The sequence below is a fragment of the Pseudopipra pipra genome, chromosome W (genome assembly GCF_036250125.1).
Source record: "Pseudopipra pipra isolate bDixPip1 chromosome W, bDixPip1.hap1, whole genome shotgun sequence".
Classification (NCBI taxonomy): domain Eukaryota; kingdom Metazoa; phylum Chordata; class Aves; order Passeriformes; family Pipridae; genus Pseudopipra; species Pseudopipra pipra.
Window position 1 is genome coordinate 43,763,582 of NC_087580.1, and position 19,091 is coordinate 43,782,672.

The 19,091-nt window shown below is 45.8% G+C and overlaps 1 protein-coding gene across 1 annotated transcript in view; it reads right to left on the reverse strand.

Moving 5' to 3' along the window:
• Positions 1 to 7,916: 7,916 nt before the first annotated feature.
• LOC135404736 (calsyntenin-1-like) overlaps positions 7,917 to 19,091 on the reverse strand; it is a 51,099-nt gene continuing 39,924 nt past the window's right edge. Inside the window, 3 exon segments of the mRNA XM_064639480.1 lie at positions 7,917 to 8,064; positions 8,289 to 8,435; positions 9,637 to 9,761. Coding sequence (XP_064495550.1) covers positions 7,917 to 8,064; positions 8,289 to 8,435; positions 9,637 to 9,761 — 420 coding nt within the window.

The following is a 19,091-nucleotide window of genomic DNA, read 5'->3' on the forward strand; positions in this document are numbered from 1 at the left end:
TCACTGTTGCAGTCTTTGATCACTTCATCTGTAAAGAAGGTATTTATTTCTCTGTTGTAGTTTTAACTTACTAGCTGATATGATTTGTTTGCATTCTAGGGATTTTAAGCAGAGAATGCTCAGTATTCCTTTTGATTTTACACTTAAAAATACTATGTATCACATCTTGAATGATATTTATTGAAATTTTGGAGTTGCTGAGAGTGGTTAAGTCTGTAGAAAAGATTTCCTTTTTCTACAGTGTAATCAGATATGACTTTTATCAGTTCTTCAGTCCTGTGGTTTCATTCTTTCAGTGGATGGTTCCTCAGCTTTGACAAAACCTATTGTTTTATTGTTAAAATCAGTCAAAATCCTGGAGCTCTATTATGTATCCCAAAGCAAGTATTGATACATTGCTTTTCTTTTACAAATCGCATTTAACTGAGGGCCTAAGTGATCTACAGCAATTCTTTTCTTTTCACCCATATATCTTACTTTATGCTTATTAAAAGAATCTGTACTTTTCAGCTGAAACAGCTTTTGTAGCACAGCTGTGAGTTAGATGTTAAGACAGCTCTGTCTTTTACTACAGTACGACAAGGGCCAACAGAGCCATTTGGGAAGTTTATTGATCGGTTGCATCATGCAATTAATACCCATCCTGACCTAGATGAAAACATGAAGGCAAAATTTTTGGATATGTTAGCCTATGACTTTATCAAAATTGTTAGAAGATATAGATAGTATACACATACTCTGTTACAAAATAGAACTGCTATAGATTTTTTATTATTACCACCATTAGGTGAAGAAATTAGTAATTTAAGAGTTCTTAAAACACTTTTGCAAAAGCAGAAAGAGGGAGAAGAGCCAGCCCCCTCGACCAGCTTGCAAAAGTGTTCTATGTGTTGAGTTTTTTGCACACAGGTGTTCAGTGGCTACCTACACAATGGATGAAGCCTTGGAAAGAAGCTGGTACTTCAGAACAAGGCTGCTGATGTTACTGTAGACGGCAGGAGTTCTGGAACACATGCAGACGATCAATATGATCGTGAATTACCAGAAAAGCACAGTATTTTCAGTCTTATTAAAGCACAATTTTTTAATATTATTAAGGCACATAATTATAGAGGTTAAGAATTTAAGAGAGTGTGAACTTTATTCACTAAGTATTAGTAGAAGAAAGTTTATTTGTTTAGTTAAAGAGCTTTAGCATTATAAGGTAATAGAGAATTATAAATGTGTGAAAACCTTTTATTATAATTTCTTAGTTAATAAAACACAGTGACAATGGAACTCAGAACTTGTGTGAAATGTGTTCGAATGATGGTGGCCACCATGAGAATGTGAATAAATGAAAGTGTATGTATGTATGTGTGAATATATGATCACAAATACACAAACACCCTTAAATAAAAACAGAAGGCACATAACCCTAAATTGAATGGAGTCTCATTTACAGAAGTGTTTTAGATTAAATAAAAGCTCTCAAGAATAAACCCTATATTTAGAAACACCTTTAAGCAAAAGTTAAGAAGCACAAACCCTGAGGTCAACAAGTTGTTATTATACGTAATTGTGTTTGTTGATATGTTATAGGTATAATAAAGAATGTCACAAAAATGCAGTATAAATAGTTCAAAACTAAAAGGGGGAATTGTTGGGAGAGCAAGACTGTGTGAACAATTTCTCCTGCACTTCTGTAGGCCTTGCTTGACATGACTTTGGAAGCTGCAAGCTGTGTGATGTTTATACTTACAGATTGTGTGAAACTATGCAATGTTTATAATTGTTAGCTGTGTGTTTATAGTTATAAGGTATGAGAAAATAGTATGTTTATAGTAGAAAGTTGTGGGAAAACTAGAGATAAAGAAATACCTGCAGGATCTCGGAAAGCCCCTAAGGGCGGATCCATAGGAGGGACTTTGAGTGGCAGAAATGATCTCAGGCCGCATGGACAGAGCATCAAGACCAATGAACTGAAAGCATGAGACGCATGCACAGACTGAGCTATCCAATCACCTTGTTGTAAGCATGTACCCGGAAGAAACTAAACTGTATAAAAGTTAACTCATTTAAATAATAAATTGGACATCGCTGATCATATTGATCGTCTGCATGTGTTCCAGAACTCCTGCCGTCTACATATTAGAAAAAGGTATTTCACCCAGAGGGTGGTTGGGCCCTGGAACAGGCTCCCCAGGGAAGTGGTCACAGCACCAAGCCTGCCAGAGTTCAAGAAGCATTTGGCCGATACTCTCAGGCACATGGTGTGACTCTTGGGAATGGTCCTGTGCAGGCCTAAGAGTTGTACTCGATGATCCTTGTGGGTCCCTTCCAACTCACCATATTCTGTGATTCTTTGATTTCATTGCAAAGACAAAATACAGAAGGGACTAGCGATGTGGAAGCCCCTCAGAGACTGCAGCTAAGATACAATACATCATATTCTGCCCTTGAACAGTGGCCCTGGATCCCACTGCCACAGAGGCAGTGGCCAATCAAGCACCACCTTTACTTTGTGCTAGGCTGAGTCAGAAGAATACAACTCCCATCAGGCACAGTCAGTGCCAGCAGCCCCTCACATGTCACCAAAGTCCTCAATATCAGACTTATTTGGGACCAAGATTAATACATGGGCCTGTGAATTATGGTTCTCTTGAAAACATATTTTCTCATTTTGGAAATTGATAATATAATTTACTTTTATTTACTGTGGATATACAATGGAGTTGCTCGATTTAAAAGCTTTTCATCTGGGAATGAAGGACAAAATAGAATAACAATGCTGAACCCTTTCCCATTATGTGGATGTGTAGTGGGTTGACCCTGGCCAGATACCAGATACCCACTAAAGCCACTCTCTCACTCTCCCTCTGCAACTGGACAGAGGAGAGAGAAAAGAAACAGCTAAGGATTCATGAGTTGAGATAACAGCTGGGAGAGGTCACTTACTGATTACCTTCACAGGCAAAACAGACTCAAAGTGGGGATAGTACTTATATTTATTACTAACAGGATAAGAGGCGGGGCCTCTGGTGGTCTAGTGGTTAGAGTGCCTGACTCTCACCACTGCGACCCGGGTTCGATTCCCGGCCCCCTGGGCAGGTGGAGCTCGTCAGCCTTGGTAGGCAATCCACCTAAGAGAAGGTCACTCTAAACAAACCTACATCCTGGGGACCTCACTGCCACTGTCCAAGCTTTGCTCGGCCCCGGCAGATGAACCTCAGGACTAAAGGGTGGGCTCAGTTCAGCGCACGCTGTGTCTCACCTAAAAAATCCACTGCGCAGGCTGGAAGGGTTAATGACCTTTCCCAAAATCTTCGCTCGCGAAGACTGGCCATTATTATTATAACAGGATAAGAGCTAAAGAGTGAGAAATAAAACAGCCTTAAAAACACCTTCCCCCCACCCCTCCTTCATTCCACGTTCTCCCTCCTCCCCCTCAGCAGTGCAGGGGGACAGGGAATGGGGGTTGCAGTCAGTTGTTGTTTCTGCTGCTGCTCAGAAAGAGGAGTCCTTCCCCTGCTCCCATAGGGTCCCTCCCATGGCCGACAGTCCTTGATGGACCTCTCCAGGGTGAGTCCATCCCTCAGGAAACAGTTCTTCCCAAACTGCTGTCCTGTGGGTCACTTCTCCATGGGATGCAGCCCTTCACAAATGAGCTGTACCGGCGTGGGTCCCCCACAGGGGACACAAGTCCTACCCAGGAAAAAACCTGCTCCAGCGTGGGCTTCCCTCTCCACGGGCTGCAGGTCTCTGGCAGGACCCTTCTCCATCTTGGGCCTCCCACGGGGTCACAGACTCCTTCATGCATCCACCTGCTCCAGCATGGGCTCCTCCATGGGCTGCAGGTGGGTCTCTGCACCCCGATGGTCCTCCATGGGCTGCAGGGGGACAGCCTGCTCCAACATGGTCTGCATCATGGGCCGCAGGGGCCTCAGCTCTGGCACCTAGAGCACCTCCTCCCTCTCTTTCTGCACTGACCTTGGTGTCTACATTGTTATTCCCATGTTCTCACTCTGCTCTTCCCCGGTTGGAATTCCTTCTGTGCAACAATCTTCTGTTCTTAAATATGTTATCACAGAGGTGTTACTATTACTCCTAATTGGCTTGGCCTTGGCCAGTGGCAGGAAGTCTGTTCTGGAGCCAGATGGCATTGGCTCCACGGGACAGGGGAAGCTTCTAGCAGCTTCTAACAGAAACCACCCCTGTAGTACCCCCCCCTCCACTACCAAAACCCAGCCACAGAAACCCACTACAGGGTGACTTACAAGTTATATTTTAAGCACAACCTTATGTTTTCCTGGATTTTGCCCTGAGCTGGCCTTTGTGAGATATAAATCTAAGTGTGTGTGCAAGTTTCAAGTTGGTTTCTTGCCAAGTCTCCAAAACTTGACAAGGCCTGCTTCCCAGAGAGGGAAGAAAAAAATGAACCACAGGAAAAAAACTGAAAGAAGTTTGAATGAAACGGGATTCTATCAAAAAATATATATTTACAATTAGATATATACAATTTGAATATATTATCCACAACAGGGAGCTCCCAAGGGGGAAAAAGGGAAAAGGGAGGGGGAAAGAGGGATAAAAAGAAACCTAAAACCAAATATCTCCTAAATATACCCGTTAATAGAGAGTTAGTGAATAAATATAAAAACGAATTAAATACTTCCCTGATTGGGACAGTAGAGCTGTGCAAGACAGCAGCCAACTTCCCCCCACGCCTCCCGAAGAGACTGGAGATAACGGCAGGTCGGAGCAGGCAAGTTTTGGCCTATACAAGCAAAAACCATCTGCGAAGAGACCTGTCGCCTTCAGCCACCAGAAGAAAGATGAGAGCGAACTCTCTTATCTGCGCCTTTTTATATGTTGTGTTACGGAAAGGAATAGCATGGAATACTTCCTGGGTCACCTTCTGTGCTGGTTTAAAAGTTAACCAGCAGGGGAAATGAACTCAACTCAAAAGAGAGATTATAAGTCAGAATAACAATTTATTAAAATAGTACAATAAGTACAATTATACAGACAAACAATTAGTCTTAACCCACAAAACCCAAATGTATAACCCAGCACCCTGGGGCATGAACAAAATGGTGTTCCTTGCCCCCCCCCCCGAGTCCAAAGTGAAGGGAGAGGGGGAAAAAAACCTGCTGGTGGGAGAGCTGTTGCAGTCTGGTCAAAAGTGGTGATTGCAGTCCAGTTTGAAGGTGTTGGTCTCAGTCTGTTTGAGAGTGGTGAGCTGCAGTCTGGTTGAGAGCGATGAGCTGCAGTCTTCCTCTGGATCCCACGAGTGGTAGAAAAGTTCTGAAACTCCAGGTTTATATATTCTCCAGTTCAGGCAGGAATGGTCAATCCTTCCCTCAGAGCGGGGAATTCCATAAAAGGAATGGTCAATCCTTCCCTCAGAGCGGGGAATTCCATAAAAGGGTATGAGGACAGGAACATCCCCCCACAGGCAGGCCCCCCCCTGCCCCCCCCGACAACAGTTTCTGGGAAATGGCATGGAGGGCCATAGAATACACAGTTTTGGGCTATACCCATCCAGTGATGAATCGGTCCCAGCTGTTCTAACTAGGACACCTTCCTAGTTCCTTCCTGGTTACAAGCTGGTCTCCAGGAAGGCCTAGGGTGAAAACTATCACATTCTGTAAATAAATAAATAAATCACAGCTAGATGTTAATGCTGAGGAATGCACACCTAAAGACAGGGTAAAGGGAATGGGGAGATGTACAAATATTCATTTGAACATGAAAGAGATGTTTGCAGTTATTTTGTTTGCTTGTTAGAAATATTTCCATGATCTCTGATTACTGCAAAGATTGAATAGTAAGCTAGACCTGAAGCAAATAAACCCTTGCACCAAGGCTATAAAAAGTGTATGAGCCTCTCATGAGCCACTAGTACTTTGCTCCTGCTCTTCCAGTCTGAGCCACCAATAGCACCAGGACATGGATAAGAGGAGGCGAGCAGGTAAGGCTAATGAGCTACAGTTTCTTCCCACTCTGCTGTGAGTATGGGCTAATGGAAAGCAGTCATGGTAGTCCTAATACCTTTCCTCTCCAGACCTAAACTGCACTGTTTCAGTGGTGGTCTCCTGTAAGGGAGTCTTCCAGGGTCTGTTGCACTCAGCAGTATGGCTCATTTGAATTCTTTATACCTGTGGCTCTTAAAAAATGCTCCCCCACCCCTTCCTCCTCCTTTTTCTTAGTTTTTATATCTGAGCAGATGTCATATGGTATGGAATATCCCTTTGGTCAGTTTGGGTCAGCTGGCCCAGTTGTGTCCCCTCCCAAGATTTTGCCCACCCCCAGCCTACTGGTGAGGGGCAGAATGTCAGAGACACAGCACTGATGCTGTGCCAGTGCTGCTCAGCAGAAGTCAAAACACTTTTCTAGCTACCAATGCAAAGCACAGCACTGTGAGGGTTGCTATAGGAAAATGAACTCCATCTCAGCCAGACCCAATACAACTATAGACTGTATATTTATATAAGGCCAGCTACCTTTACATTTTGATGCCTACGGATTTTTTTTATTTTTAGCTTTTTGTAGATTTTAGAAGTAGCTGTGGTTAGTTCACCCTTTAGCACAGTAATTTACATATACCCAAACCCTTTTCCCCAATCTTCGTTCGCGAAGCCCAGCCATGAAACCCTTTTCCCCATTTCATATCAAACCTTCTAAATTCCTTAGCTTGTTTAGACTCCTCTCAAGGTAGGCCTTCATTCTGTTTAAGAACATTTGCACCCTGGCTTGAACAACAAGATACCCCACAGACAAAGCATCCTTCAAAACCCAGAACTTTGGAGGAGTTCCAAGGACTGGACGTGCTGTGATGAAGAGGAAGATGAGGAAGAGGGGATCTCAGGACCCCTAACTCAAATTCCAGAGGGGTGTGCCAGGGGAGGATCTGGGAGGCGGATAGATCTGGGATTGGATGGGCAAACACCTTAAATTGTGGAACCCCCTGGACATGTGCACGTGTCTCTGTTCCCCCGTGGTGGTTGAAGGCCTTCTATTAAAACTGTTATTTTATCTTATCTCTATAATAATTGCCTGATAATTTTTTGGCTCCCAAACGATTCTTTCAGGCAACAGTTTTTGGCACTGAGAATGGTAAAAAATTGGGACCTGTGACTCCTCCAGATCGGGAAATTTCATCCAGCAGAAAATTCTTCTTCTGCCAGCATATTTTGGAGAATTCCCTGCACACCGATCCTGAGAAGCCCAGCTCCTCAGAACCACACACAGAGGTAAGCTAAAAGAGCAGCTTTTGGTTAATTTTGCTAGCAACTGGAAAGTGTTTTTTTCCAGAAATAGGGGGTACATGGTTAAGGACTGGGGTGTGGCTTTCGTGGGTGGAAACGGGACCCAGAAGCGGTTTGGCCAGTCAGTGTGGGATCTGTTTCATGGAGAAAAGCAGGAAACTTTCCACTTTTGTGGAAGAGTTGTCCAAGACGATTTTCTTCACTTGGTGTTTTGCCTGGGAAAAGAGGGGGCTGTGGATGTTCCCCCTGCTACTTCTGTAGGCAAGGGAGGTGCAGCAGTGGGCTGTACCATATTCCCTGGATTTGCTAGGGGTTTTTGGATTGGCTCGGTATGGCTGAAAGAGAAAGAGGATGCTCTCTCTCTAAGACCTCTCCTGTAGAGGTTGCCCTCGCTTGAAGTCGGTGGTGGCGCAGGGTATTGCGTCTTGGTTTAATAACTGAAGGGACATGGTCCCGGTAAACTTTTTCTCTTCCATTTTTTTCCTGCCTAATAGTTATCATGGGCTGTGTTGAATCCATAGAGGAGGTCCTATCGGGACCTTCTGCGTTTTTATTGAGGCAGTGGTATCACCATCAAGCACGAGAAAAAGTTCCTAAAGTAATAGAGCTGTCAGTTATACAGAGAGATAGAGGGAAACATCATGAAAAGTGTCCCACTAGTCAGATTTATGTCAGCGGCTCGAGTGGCGAGGATGGGGACCGGCTGGTCCCTCCGAATACACGAAGAGGGGGACTCCAGGCGCTGCCGCGTCCACGAGACCGGCGGAGGCGGGAGCCGTCCCTGCCGTCCCAGCCGTTGCGGGCACTCTGGATGCTGCGGGTGACGCCACACCGGACTTTTCCGCCGCTCCAAGCGGCTTAGTCATAACTGGCACTGCTACTGCTGCTCGGAGTGGGGGGGGGGGGGGGGGGGTGGCTGCAGCAAGCTGCGAAACGGTTTCTACTTCGGTTACCGAAGGTGGCTCGACCTCCCCCACTCCCCCCACTGTTATCTCGGTTGCTGGGGAATGAAAGGGGACGGTGACAGACGGCCCCAACCCTGCAGCTTTTGTGGCTTCCGTTGCCACCCCGGTGAGGGGGGTAGCGCGGGGCTTCAGAGCCTCTGGTGCCGAGGGGAAGCCCGGCTTCGGCTCCGGACCCTCGAAGCCGCCGTGGGCGGAGCCATCGACCGGGTCGGGCGGCTCTCTATCTCAGACAGGGAAGCACCCCTGGGCAAGCCTCCGGGCCAGCCGCTCCGCCTCCCGAGTTGGCACTGTCCTGCCTACCCAGGCTTCTGGCTCGCAATCGTTGCCATAGCGACAGAGTCCAGGAGTAGTTGAAAACAGGGAAAGATACTTTTTGTAACAGCGAAAAAGGGGGTTCCCAAAAGGAGCCCGGCGGGAATGGACACAGTGTGGGAGGCAGGGTACGGCCCCTCTGTGGAGAAAGGTTTAACTTCTTACAGGAAGAATGTTGCAAGGAAGGATGGGAAATGTAGTCTCCGCAGCAAGCCCCCGAAAGAAGGGCTCGACTATGCATGCCCACTGGACGGGCTCGAGAATGACCATTGGGAAGAAGCACGTGCTCTATGGTTACATAACCTTTGATGTCATTGGGGGTATATAAATGCATACTTGTCCGTTAATAAATGATTTGCCAGCTCCAATCTGGTGGGTTCGTGCAATCACTGTCACAAATGGCGTCCCTGGAACAGGGATTTTAGGAGAGACGTCAGGAACCAGGGCAATAGGCTGCTGGGACGTCTGACCGGTGACAGCCCCGGCTGAACTCAAAGGAAAGGAGGAGCTCCTCGAGGACGCTGCACGCGCCTATCACCTCTGGAATTATAGGACTATAGGAGTCAGAATTATAAAGATATGGAAAAAAGAAGAAAATTCAGCACTCGATCCAGAGGTGAGCAGCCAGGGATGGGGAGAGGTAATTCCTGAGAGATGAAACAGAATTCTGAAGCCTTACACCAGTTTTTAAAAAGACAGAAAAAAGAAATAACGGAAGCCAAGCTGCTTGACAAAGAATCGGCAAGAGACTTTATGAGAGAGCGATTTTTAGAGACTTAAAAGCGTTTAGGAACCTAGCCACATGGAGGCAAATAATGGATGCTTTGAAAACGGTGCGAAGGAGAATAGCTCCTGCCACGGCAATGGGTCCCGTTCCCCCTGTTCCTCCTGCTGCCCCTGCTCCCCCGAGGGTTCCCCCAGAGATGGGGTGCAAAAGTGAGGATGCGGGAGGGCCCTCGGGACTGAGGGAGGAGGGAGAATGGGAAGGAGATGGCATGCCGCCCAACCCAGTGCCACCCTTCTACTGCCAACAACGGGGGGGGGGAATGACGTGACACCTGGCTCAGCGCTGCTTTGTCACCGGTGTGCGGTTCTTGGGGAACCATTACCTCGCCCCTGCTGCACAGCCGTTGCGGAACCGCCATGTGGCGGTTGCTTGGTGGCCAGGGTTGCTCCCGTTGCAGGGCGGAAGTGGAGGCTTCTCTTCTGCCCCCGCCGACATGTGTGTCCCTGCCTGAGGAGGCATATGAAGAGTATGATGATCCGGGAGGCAGTGAGTTTATGGAGGACACAAGGAGGGAATTGGTCATGTCCCCTCCTAATGAGGATAGGTGGTCATGCGGTGGTGCTTCCATGGGCATGTGGGAAAGGTGCCAGGAAGAAGTGTTACGTGTGGGCGATTGGAAGGTGGTAAATGCATGCCCTGTCATTTATCGCCCTCGACAACCCCCTCAGTTCCAAAGTCTATCGTATGAGGTTATTAAGGAACTGAGGCAGATAGTTAAAGAGAGTGGTATTTGATCGCCCCACGTTTTCCTTCTTAGAGACATTAAGTAGCACGCATGTGTTCATGCCTCATGACTGGAAGGCACTGTTAAAAATGGTGTTAACAACTACACAGTACAGTGTCTGGCTTACGGATTTTCAGGAAAGCTGCATGGCTTATGCTGGTGACCAGAGCAATTTGCAAGCGGGGATGACTTATGCCCATCTAGCAGGGGAGAAGGTGCATGTGGCACCTGGATCCCAGATAGATTATCCCTGCGAAATCTATGAGGTGATTGCAAAGCTTGTGTTAAGAGCGATGCAGAAACTCCCAAGCACTGATAGAGATACAAATTTGTCTTTTGCTAAGGTTTTGCAAGGATCCACTGAACCTTATAACCAGTTTCTAGATCGATTGCAGGCTTCCTTAGACAGAGAATGAGGATGCAAGAGAGTTGCTTTTTAGGCAGCTCGCTTATGAGAATGCAAATAGTGACTGCCGACAGGCTTTGCAATCTATTCCTAAGTGAGAGCATTGCACAGTTGCTGAAATGGTGCGGGCTTGCCAAAATGTGGGATCTACTGACCACCATACGGTTTCACTAGCCGCGGCTTTAGCTGCCCAGTTGTGAGTATGTCAGAGACTGAAAGAGTTAATGATTTATGCATTCTAGGAGACTTTTGCAGGCTTTTGCGGGACTTTTGCATTATACCTCTGATGGGCAGTTGGGCCCATCCCTCCCTCCAGTGCTGAAGGTGTCAAGCCCTGAAAAGGCAGGAAGAGCTGAGTTTACCATGCCCTCTACATGAACTCTGCACTGGGATGATCGAGACGTTGGGGACTTTGTTACCATGCCCCTCACAGGAACTCTACCAATCATGAAAGGCGGGAAAAATATTGGGGGTTCATGGCACGGCCGGTGACACTATTCCATGAAAACAACTCCCCGCCCTGGGGGAGGTGCAAAAGTATGCTGGGGGTATGTATTAACTGGTAACTTCTTTGGGGGTTTTTCTTCTCGCCCACCACCAGCGAATCGAGACCATTGCTTTCAGGATTACCAAGTTCCATCACTGGATCCAGTGGGCAGTGACTATATACATTTTTCCACTCTCATCTTTTCTTTTTCCTTACTCTCCCTTACCCTTACCCTGTCTTTCTCTCCCTTATGCATTTCCCCCCCCCCAACGGTTATCTCTATGTCATATTGTTATATGATAACACCCAAAATGCTAACATACCTGTTAAAACAAAATTGTTAAAATAAACCCTACCTATATATGTTTTCAGACACTGATGTGTGTTTCACTCTAATCCACCCCAAGGGAATTATTGATAAGAACCTGGGTTACCTCCCTCCCCTTTTTCTGGGAGTACCTGAAGGGGAAAAAGGGAGGAACAGCTGCTTCCGATGTGGAGCACCTGACCACTTTAGAAAGAACTGTCCTAAAAGATCCCCTCCGACAACTTGCCCCAGATGTGGTAGAGGGAAGCAATGGGCTGGCGAATGCAGATCCTGGGTCAATTATAGAGGAGAGCCTGCACCACAGAGAAACTGGATGCAGGGCACAAAGACGCATGCCCCTGCCAATCAAAGAAGTACAGCTCAAAGCAATTGGCCAGCAACTTATTCGCAGCCACCACCAGCAGCGCAGGCCTGGACCTGGCCTCCAACCAACCAGTGACTTTAACGTCCACTGCAGTGGTCCTGATACCCACTGGGGTATGGGGGCCACTGGGGGTACGGGTCCATGCCCTCTTAATTGGACGTTCGTCTACTACAAAGATGGGTTTATTCATCCTACCTGGAGTGGTTGATTCTGATTCTCATAGTGTGATTCAGATCACGGCTCGGATGCCTGTGCCACCTTGTCACATTCCTAAAGGGCAGTGGCTTGCTCAGTTAATTCCTTTTTATAGTGCTTTCCCCCTGGGCAAGGGCAAGAGAGGCAATGGGGCATTTGGAAGCACAGGCGAGCTCCAAATCTTTTGGGCCAAGACAATGTCTGCCTCTCAGCCTATGATGATGTCGTATTGATGGGCGCAGATTTAAAGGCCTAGTGGACACAGATGCGGATATGTCTATAATTAAAGACACTGAATGGCCTTCTGACTGGCCCACAGTGTTCCCTGCGTCGACCATCCTGTGGGTAGGTGGCATGCAGAGGCCCAGGCAGAGCACATATCTGCACATGGTATTGGGGCCAGAGGGACAGACTGCCCAGATTGCTCCCTTTATAGCTCCCATGCCATGTACCTTATGGGGGTGGGATATCTTAGCACAATTTGGCACAGTTATGAAGATTGCAACAAAAAATGCTCAGGCTTTTCCATAGGGGTCATTGATCAGCTGTTCCACAGAACTATAAAGCTACAATGGAAAACAGATGATCCCATCTGGGTCGATCAGTGGCCCCTAAAAAGGGAACAGCTAGTACACCTACAAAGCCTAGTGCAGGAACAGCTGAGTGCTGGACATGTAAGACCAACTTCTATCCCGTAGAATACTCTTGTGTTCTTTATTCCTAAAAAGAGTGACAAATGGCATATGTTGCATGATTTAAGGGCAATTAATGCAGTCATCGAACCGATGGGTGTGTTGCAGCCAGGGCTTCCTTCACCTGCCATGCTTCCTGCTGGGTGGCCCTTATTAGTGACTGACCTGAAGGACTGTTTTTTCACTATCTTTCTGCATTCTGATGATGCCCCTCGCTTTGCCTTCTCCATTCCTACTTTAAATCACTTGGAGCCTATGCAGAGATATCACTGGCTTGTATTGCCACAAGGTTTGCACAACAGTCCGACCAATTGCCAAACAGTGGTGGTTAACACAATACAACCCATTCGGAAACTTTACCTGTCTGCTGTCCTATATCACTATATGGATGATATATTAGTGGCTGCCGCCCAAGAAAAAGAGTTACAGTTGATAACGACTGCTCTAACCAATGCCGTTTGAGAAGCAGGGCTACAGATTGCTCCAGAGAAGATCCAGAACACTCAACCATGGACCTACCTCGGATGGAAGATTACACAGCAAGAGATCATGCCACAGCCTTTGACTCTTAAGGTAACAGACACTATGACATTAAATGACTTACAGCGATTGTTTGGAGCCATTAACTGGCTTCGGCCAATTCTGGGCATCACCACGGAGGAACTGCACCCACTGTTTGAGCTCCTAAAAGGTGATCCTGCTTTAACTTCTACTCGATCTTTAACAACAGAGGCAAAGCAGGTTTTAAAGGTATGCTCGCAGGCCATTGAAAATAGACAGGGCAGGCGATGACATCTTGACCTGCCCACTCGCCTGGCTCTCATATCTAGCAAATTTCAACCCTTTGCAGTTCTTTTTCAATGGGATCAGACTGAGTCCGATCCCCTGAGAATTCTGGAATGGCTGTTTCTGCCCCATACTCCCTCTAAAACTGTGTGGACTATTAATGACATGTTTGCCAAGCTTGTTATTAAAGGTCTAGAGCAACTGCAGGAGATGGATGGACGGGACCCAGAAGCAATCTACATCCCAGCAACAAAGGACAACTTGGACTGGTTTCTTGCAGAGGACACTGGATTCCAGGCTGCGCTGGCAGATTATATGGGTGACCTGTCTATTCATTTTCCCAAACACCGACTATGGGCAGAAATAGGGAATTTACCTTTAATGGTCATGCGCCGCTGCGAATCACAACTGGTAGCAGGCATCACTGCCTTTACTGACGCATCCGGACAATCAAAAAAGGCTGCAGTGACATGGATAGATCCTGTCACAGGCCACTGGAATAGTCAAGTACAGACCATCGACAAAGGCTCTGTACAGGTGTTAGAACTCGCTGCTATTCGCATGGCCTTTGAATTATTCTGTAATGAGCCACTGAACATTGTTACCAATTCGTACTATGCTGCAGGATTAGTCTCACGTCTCGAAGCCTCTTTCCTTCGAGGTGTCTCTAATCCATTCTTATTTGCAGAATTACGTACTCTGTGGTTTCTTATCAATCATAGAAAGTCCATTCTCACACAGAACTTCTAGGACCCATAGCGGAAGGCAATCAAAGAGCAGATGTCACCACTATGATAGCTTCTCTCACCTCTTTTTCCATCAAATTGCGTGCTCCTTAAAGAGACAATTCCAACTTACCATGAACCAGGCCAGAGACATTATCATATCCTGACTGCCAACAATTTGCCCCAATGCCATTTAAAGAAGGGGTTAATCCCTGAGGCTTAATAGCTAATGAGATATGGCAGACTGATGTCACTTTGTATAGCTGAGTTCGGTCAACTAAAATATGTACATGTCACTGTAGACACCCACTCTAAGTATATTAATGCCACTGCACATACAGGGGAGAGGGTGTTGCCGTGGAATTTAAGTGCTGAAAAAATCTCCAGAGCAGTTAATTAGGGGTGAGATAAGAAAGGGTTTATTTTGCCAAGGCTAAGATGTTACAAGATGCGCGCCCCTGTGCCCAAGAGGTTACATTTTTATAATACCATCCATCCAATCCCAGATGTGTCCACCCTGTGGCCTTTACTCTGGTCTGCCCCGGGTCCATCCCCTTAAAATGGGTCTGGGGTGCACTTCGGGACCCCCTGTTCATCCCATCTTCCTCTCCCTCAGAGCACAAAGGGTACATAGTTACCTAATTCTTGACCGTATTCTGTGGTTTAGGCCCTGATATGCTGTTCTGCCAACAATCTAGGCCTTGCCTTGACAAAAGACTAAACATTTCTACTGGATTCAGGAGTAGGATTGATATAGGGAGCATAGAATGGGGTAAGAGGGTTAAGGAATGTGTAAACAAGGCTGCTAGAGAGAAAGGTAAAGGGACAAGGGACAAAGGAGGGGGAGTTGCTGCTTTTAAAACCTACTTATAAAACTTATAAGGCTTACCAATATTAGAAAAATAAAAAACCATTAGGGGCTTAAGGCATCAAGGGCAAGAGATATCATTAGACATTGGCTTAACTGTTTCGCAGTTTTAGGAGTCCCAAAACCTATAAAAACAGGTAATGGTGCTGCTTACTTCTCACTGAAAGTTAAAACATTTCTTAAGGATTGGGGTGTATTTCACATTAGAGGCATGCCACACTGTTTCAGTTTAAGGAGACTGAAGTGTTTTGCCAAGGAGGATGAGTTATGAGGTAGACCAAACTCCTCTCTCTCAGCAATTGTAAATCCGAAATTAAGAGGCTCCAATTGAGGAAGTATGGAAAAAGGAAGAAAAAACTACCCTTTATTAAAGAATATATGTATATTGGCAAAAACAGCAAAAGAACACAAAACCAACTAAACAGTAATCCTATACCCAAAAGTCCCCTTCAAAAAGGAAACAGTTTGATACTTCTCTGTCCTCTAGCGCGATTCTAATCATGGTTGGCAGGGGGCACTGTTGGATCATTGGAGGTGCAGAGCCTGCGGTGCTCGGTGTTGGTTGGCAGGGGGCACTGTTGGGCTCTAACGGTCGCCGCGTGGGGGCCCTGGATTGCAGGAGAAGCCGACAATGGAAATTTCCCCCCCACAACGAGGAGGGGAAGGGGAAAAGGGGAAAGAAGGGCAGTTTCTTTCTCACTAAACTCACGCTGTCTGCAGCTGGCTGTAGCCAAGACTCCTCCCTTTGGTCGATGAGCACAAACTCTCCGATGAAAACTGAGCAGATTCTGGCTGGAGACAGAGCAGCACATAGGCAAGCCGAGGCTGAAGAGCAGTCAGATGACCAGGTCAAGAGCAAAACAGCCTCAGAGCTTTTCCAACACACGCACACACCTTGCCTCCATTAAGGCAGAAAGCGAAGTGCCGCTTTCCAAGGAGAGGAGGGGAGAAAAATTCCTTACCCCCCCCCCCAGCCTTAGAGAGGGCCATCAGCCTGGAATGTAGTTCTGCCAGCCAGCTCCTTTGTGTAGGTCAATCACCCAAGGCAGAAAACTGTCCTCCCCATTCAACATCCCTCCCCCACATTGCAGCAGGGGAAAGAAAATTCCCATTTGGTTATTTAGAACAAGTAAACCCATGACCCACACTCGCCCACAGGACAAGCTATTGTCGAGAGAGCACACTGCACGTTAAAAGAAATGTTACAAAAACAAAAAAAGGGGGAATCCATCCATAGTCCACAGGAATGCCTGTGGAAAGCATTATATGTCTTGAATTTTTTAAACTGTGATGACACGGATTACAGTGGATACAAGCGTCAACATGAGTCCAAGGTGCTATTCTCTCCCAAACCACTGATCATGATAAAAGACTTAATATCAGGACAGTTGACAGGACCTGTGGACCTCGTGACCTGGGGGAGAGGGATATGCTTGCATATCCATGGGTACCCAGTTAAGATGTATCCCCTCTAGGTGTGTCAGGCCTTATATTAATTCTTCTTCTGAACAGGAACAATCACCAGAAATGACAAATGATGAAACTGAAGCAGAAGGAACACACAGTCAATGACTGCTGCTAATTTATACTTATGGTTGAAAGGCAAAAACAGAATAAAGATTTAAACGTGCATGAAGTGTGAGTGTGGCGGCCACCTGTTAGAGTGGAAAGATGTGTGTGTGTGTGTGAATTCCAGAACACTTCATATAAATAATGCATCAAATAAAAGTACAATTATGCAACAATACTACCTCAACCACACCAATGTCCCCAGATGACAGTTAAGTACAATATACATACCCTAACACATTTCCCCTTAAAATAAAGATGATGCTTTTCACCCAGTTACATACATACCCTCATCTAAAAGTCCTACACGACCCACCTGTTAAAAACCCTGGATTAATGAAGGTTACATGGTTAATGAAGTTACTTAGTGCATAGAGTAATTAGTTCTAATACAGGCCCTTTAGGTTTAGGCCCTGATTTGTATAGCTAGTTAAGATAAGGTTGTTTTATGTTAAGAAAAGTTTTAGAGTTATACTGTTCTGTAACTTGTTATTATAATAAAGAAGGGGGATATGTGAGGAAAGGGTTAACTCCTTACAGGAAGAATGTCACAAGGAAGGATGGGAAATGTAGTCTCTGCAGCAAGCCCCCGAAGAAAGTGCTCAACTGCGCATGCCCACTGGACAGGCTCAAGAGTGACCATTGGGAAGAAGCACGTGCTCTATGGTTACGTAACCTCTGATGTCATTGGGGGTATATAAACGTGTGCTTGTCTGTTAATAAACAATTTGCCAGCTCCAATCTGGTGGGTCCGTGCAATCACTGTCACACCTCTCCTTCCCTCTACCGTTGAGCTGGCTAATACGGAAAGGGGGGGAAAGAAGAACTATCTGTTGGCCCCTGTGTGTTCTGGGCCTGTTCCAGGCTCACAGCCTGTGAATATTCCTGCCCTCTGTGCCCTGATTCAGCTTGGGGGGCTGTGGCAGAACCAAAAGGAGGGCCACTGTTTGTTCTCAATGTGAACTAACAATGTATCAGAAATTGACTGATTGCAGAAAGCCTTTCCAGCAGACAGACCTGAAAGCTGTGCCACCAGAACTCAGGCTGAGAGTCATGGAAACAACTTTGTGCAGAAGTGAATGAATAGCAGAACATGCTTTAACAACTGCAAGTGAGACACACCAATACAAGAGGCCTTATCATCTGAAGTAAACAAGAAAGACCAATAAGGAAAAGCTTCTGTCACGGTTAAGAACTGTTGTAAAATCGGCCTGTGACCTCCAAAGGTGGTGTATACACAAGAATCAGACTGCCATCTGAGTAATACTGCCAGAACACCAGACAGTGTAATGACTATTGTATTTTTGTTTTGTTATCTTTTGTCTTTTGTTGCTTTTAGGCTTCTTTTACTGTTAGTTTAGTTGCAGCAGAATTGAAAGCATATACTGCTTTCGCTACGTTGATTGCTGTAAAGTTTGCAATGTTCATATTTGTACGTGTTCTTGATGCCTAAAACAGCATAAAATGACTGCTTAGAGACAGTTTTAAGTCTTTAAACAGCAAAGGTATTTTTTTTGAGCAACGTTGGAGAACTAGCCAGCTCACGCTGGACAAACTAGCTCTGAAGTTCTCAGTAAAAAGTCAGGTAATTTATACAATTTTGGTGAGGGATTACAGTATTTTACATGAATATTTATTACAATTACATCATCTAGTTATAATATTCATATCAGGTGGGGTTCAGGTGGAGCTTGAGGCGGAGTCATCCTTTTGGGTAAATTCCTGGGGGTCACTCCACTTTCTTCGGCCTCATGGGGGTCATTTTCTTGCTCCTCATCTTCATAAACTTTTCAACTTTTCCTGACTACGTGCGAAAGTCTTACTAAAAACCCCTTTACTCAGCTCTCCAACCCCCCGAATGTCCATTTTATCTAATTTATGACTACTAGGCTAACCTTTTTGTTATATTTCATTAGGATAGAGCATACCAAGGACAAACAGGCCTCTCAGAGCCTGATACCGTCTCTCCCTTAATTAATCTCATAACACGTTTTCTGTCTCTGTCATTACAACCTAAATGCAGCATTCCTCAAAGTGGTATCTGTAAACCTCTTCTCGGAGCAGGATTTTAGCCTCTAAAAATCCTTGCTCTGTTTCATTCTGTCCTAGTAGTTTGACAGCATTTTGCGAGCACTGTTTGGAATAGCTGTGTCTCTGACTACTGCAGCTTGTGGAAGAGATTCCTCCCTGGTTTGGTTTGGTGGGGAAATCCACATAGGATTTCATGTGATTGTGAGATCAAATTTATCTACCTTATGCCTCTAAAATGCTTTGTCATCCAGTGTCATCTAGGAGTGTGTGAAGCACAGAAGAAGAGTCCTGTGTTAGGACGGAAAGGGGGGTAAGAAAGTGTCTGCGGTACTGCAAACAAAGGACTGTTTCTGTGGACCCTTCCATGGGACCCTGAGATCTGGCTCGCATCTTGCCTGCAATCTTTGAGACAAACTGGTAACTCCATAGTGAGATGATTTGTTTAGATTGTTTCCTATCTTTATTGCAATACAGTTGTTTTGTTGGTGTTCATATACACATATAGGCACATATACATGAGTGCACCTAATCCAATACATGAGGATGCTTTTATCCATGGAGGCAAGAGGTACTTGCACTACCACTCCAAGGTAAAGATGACC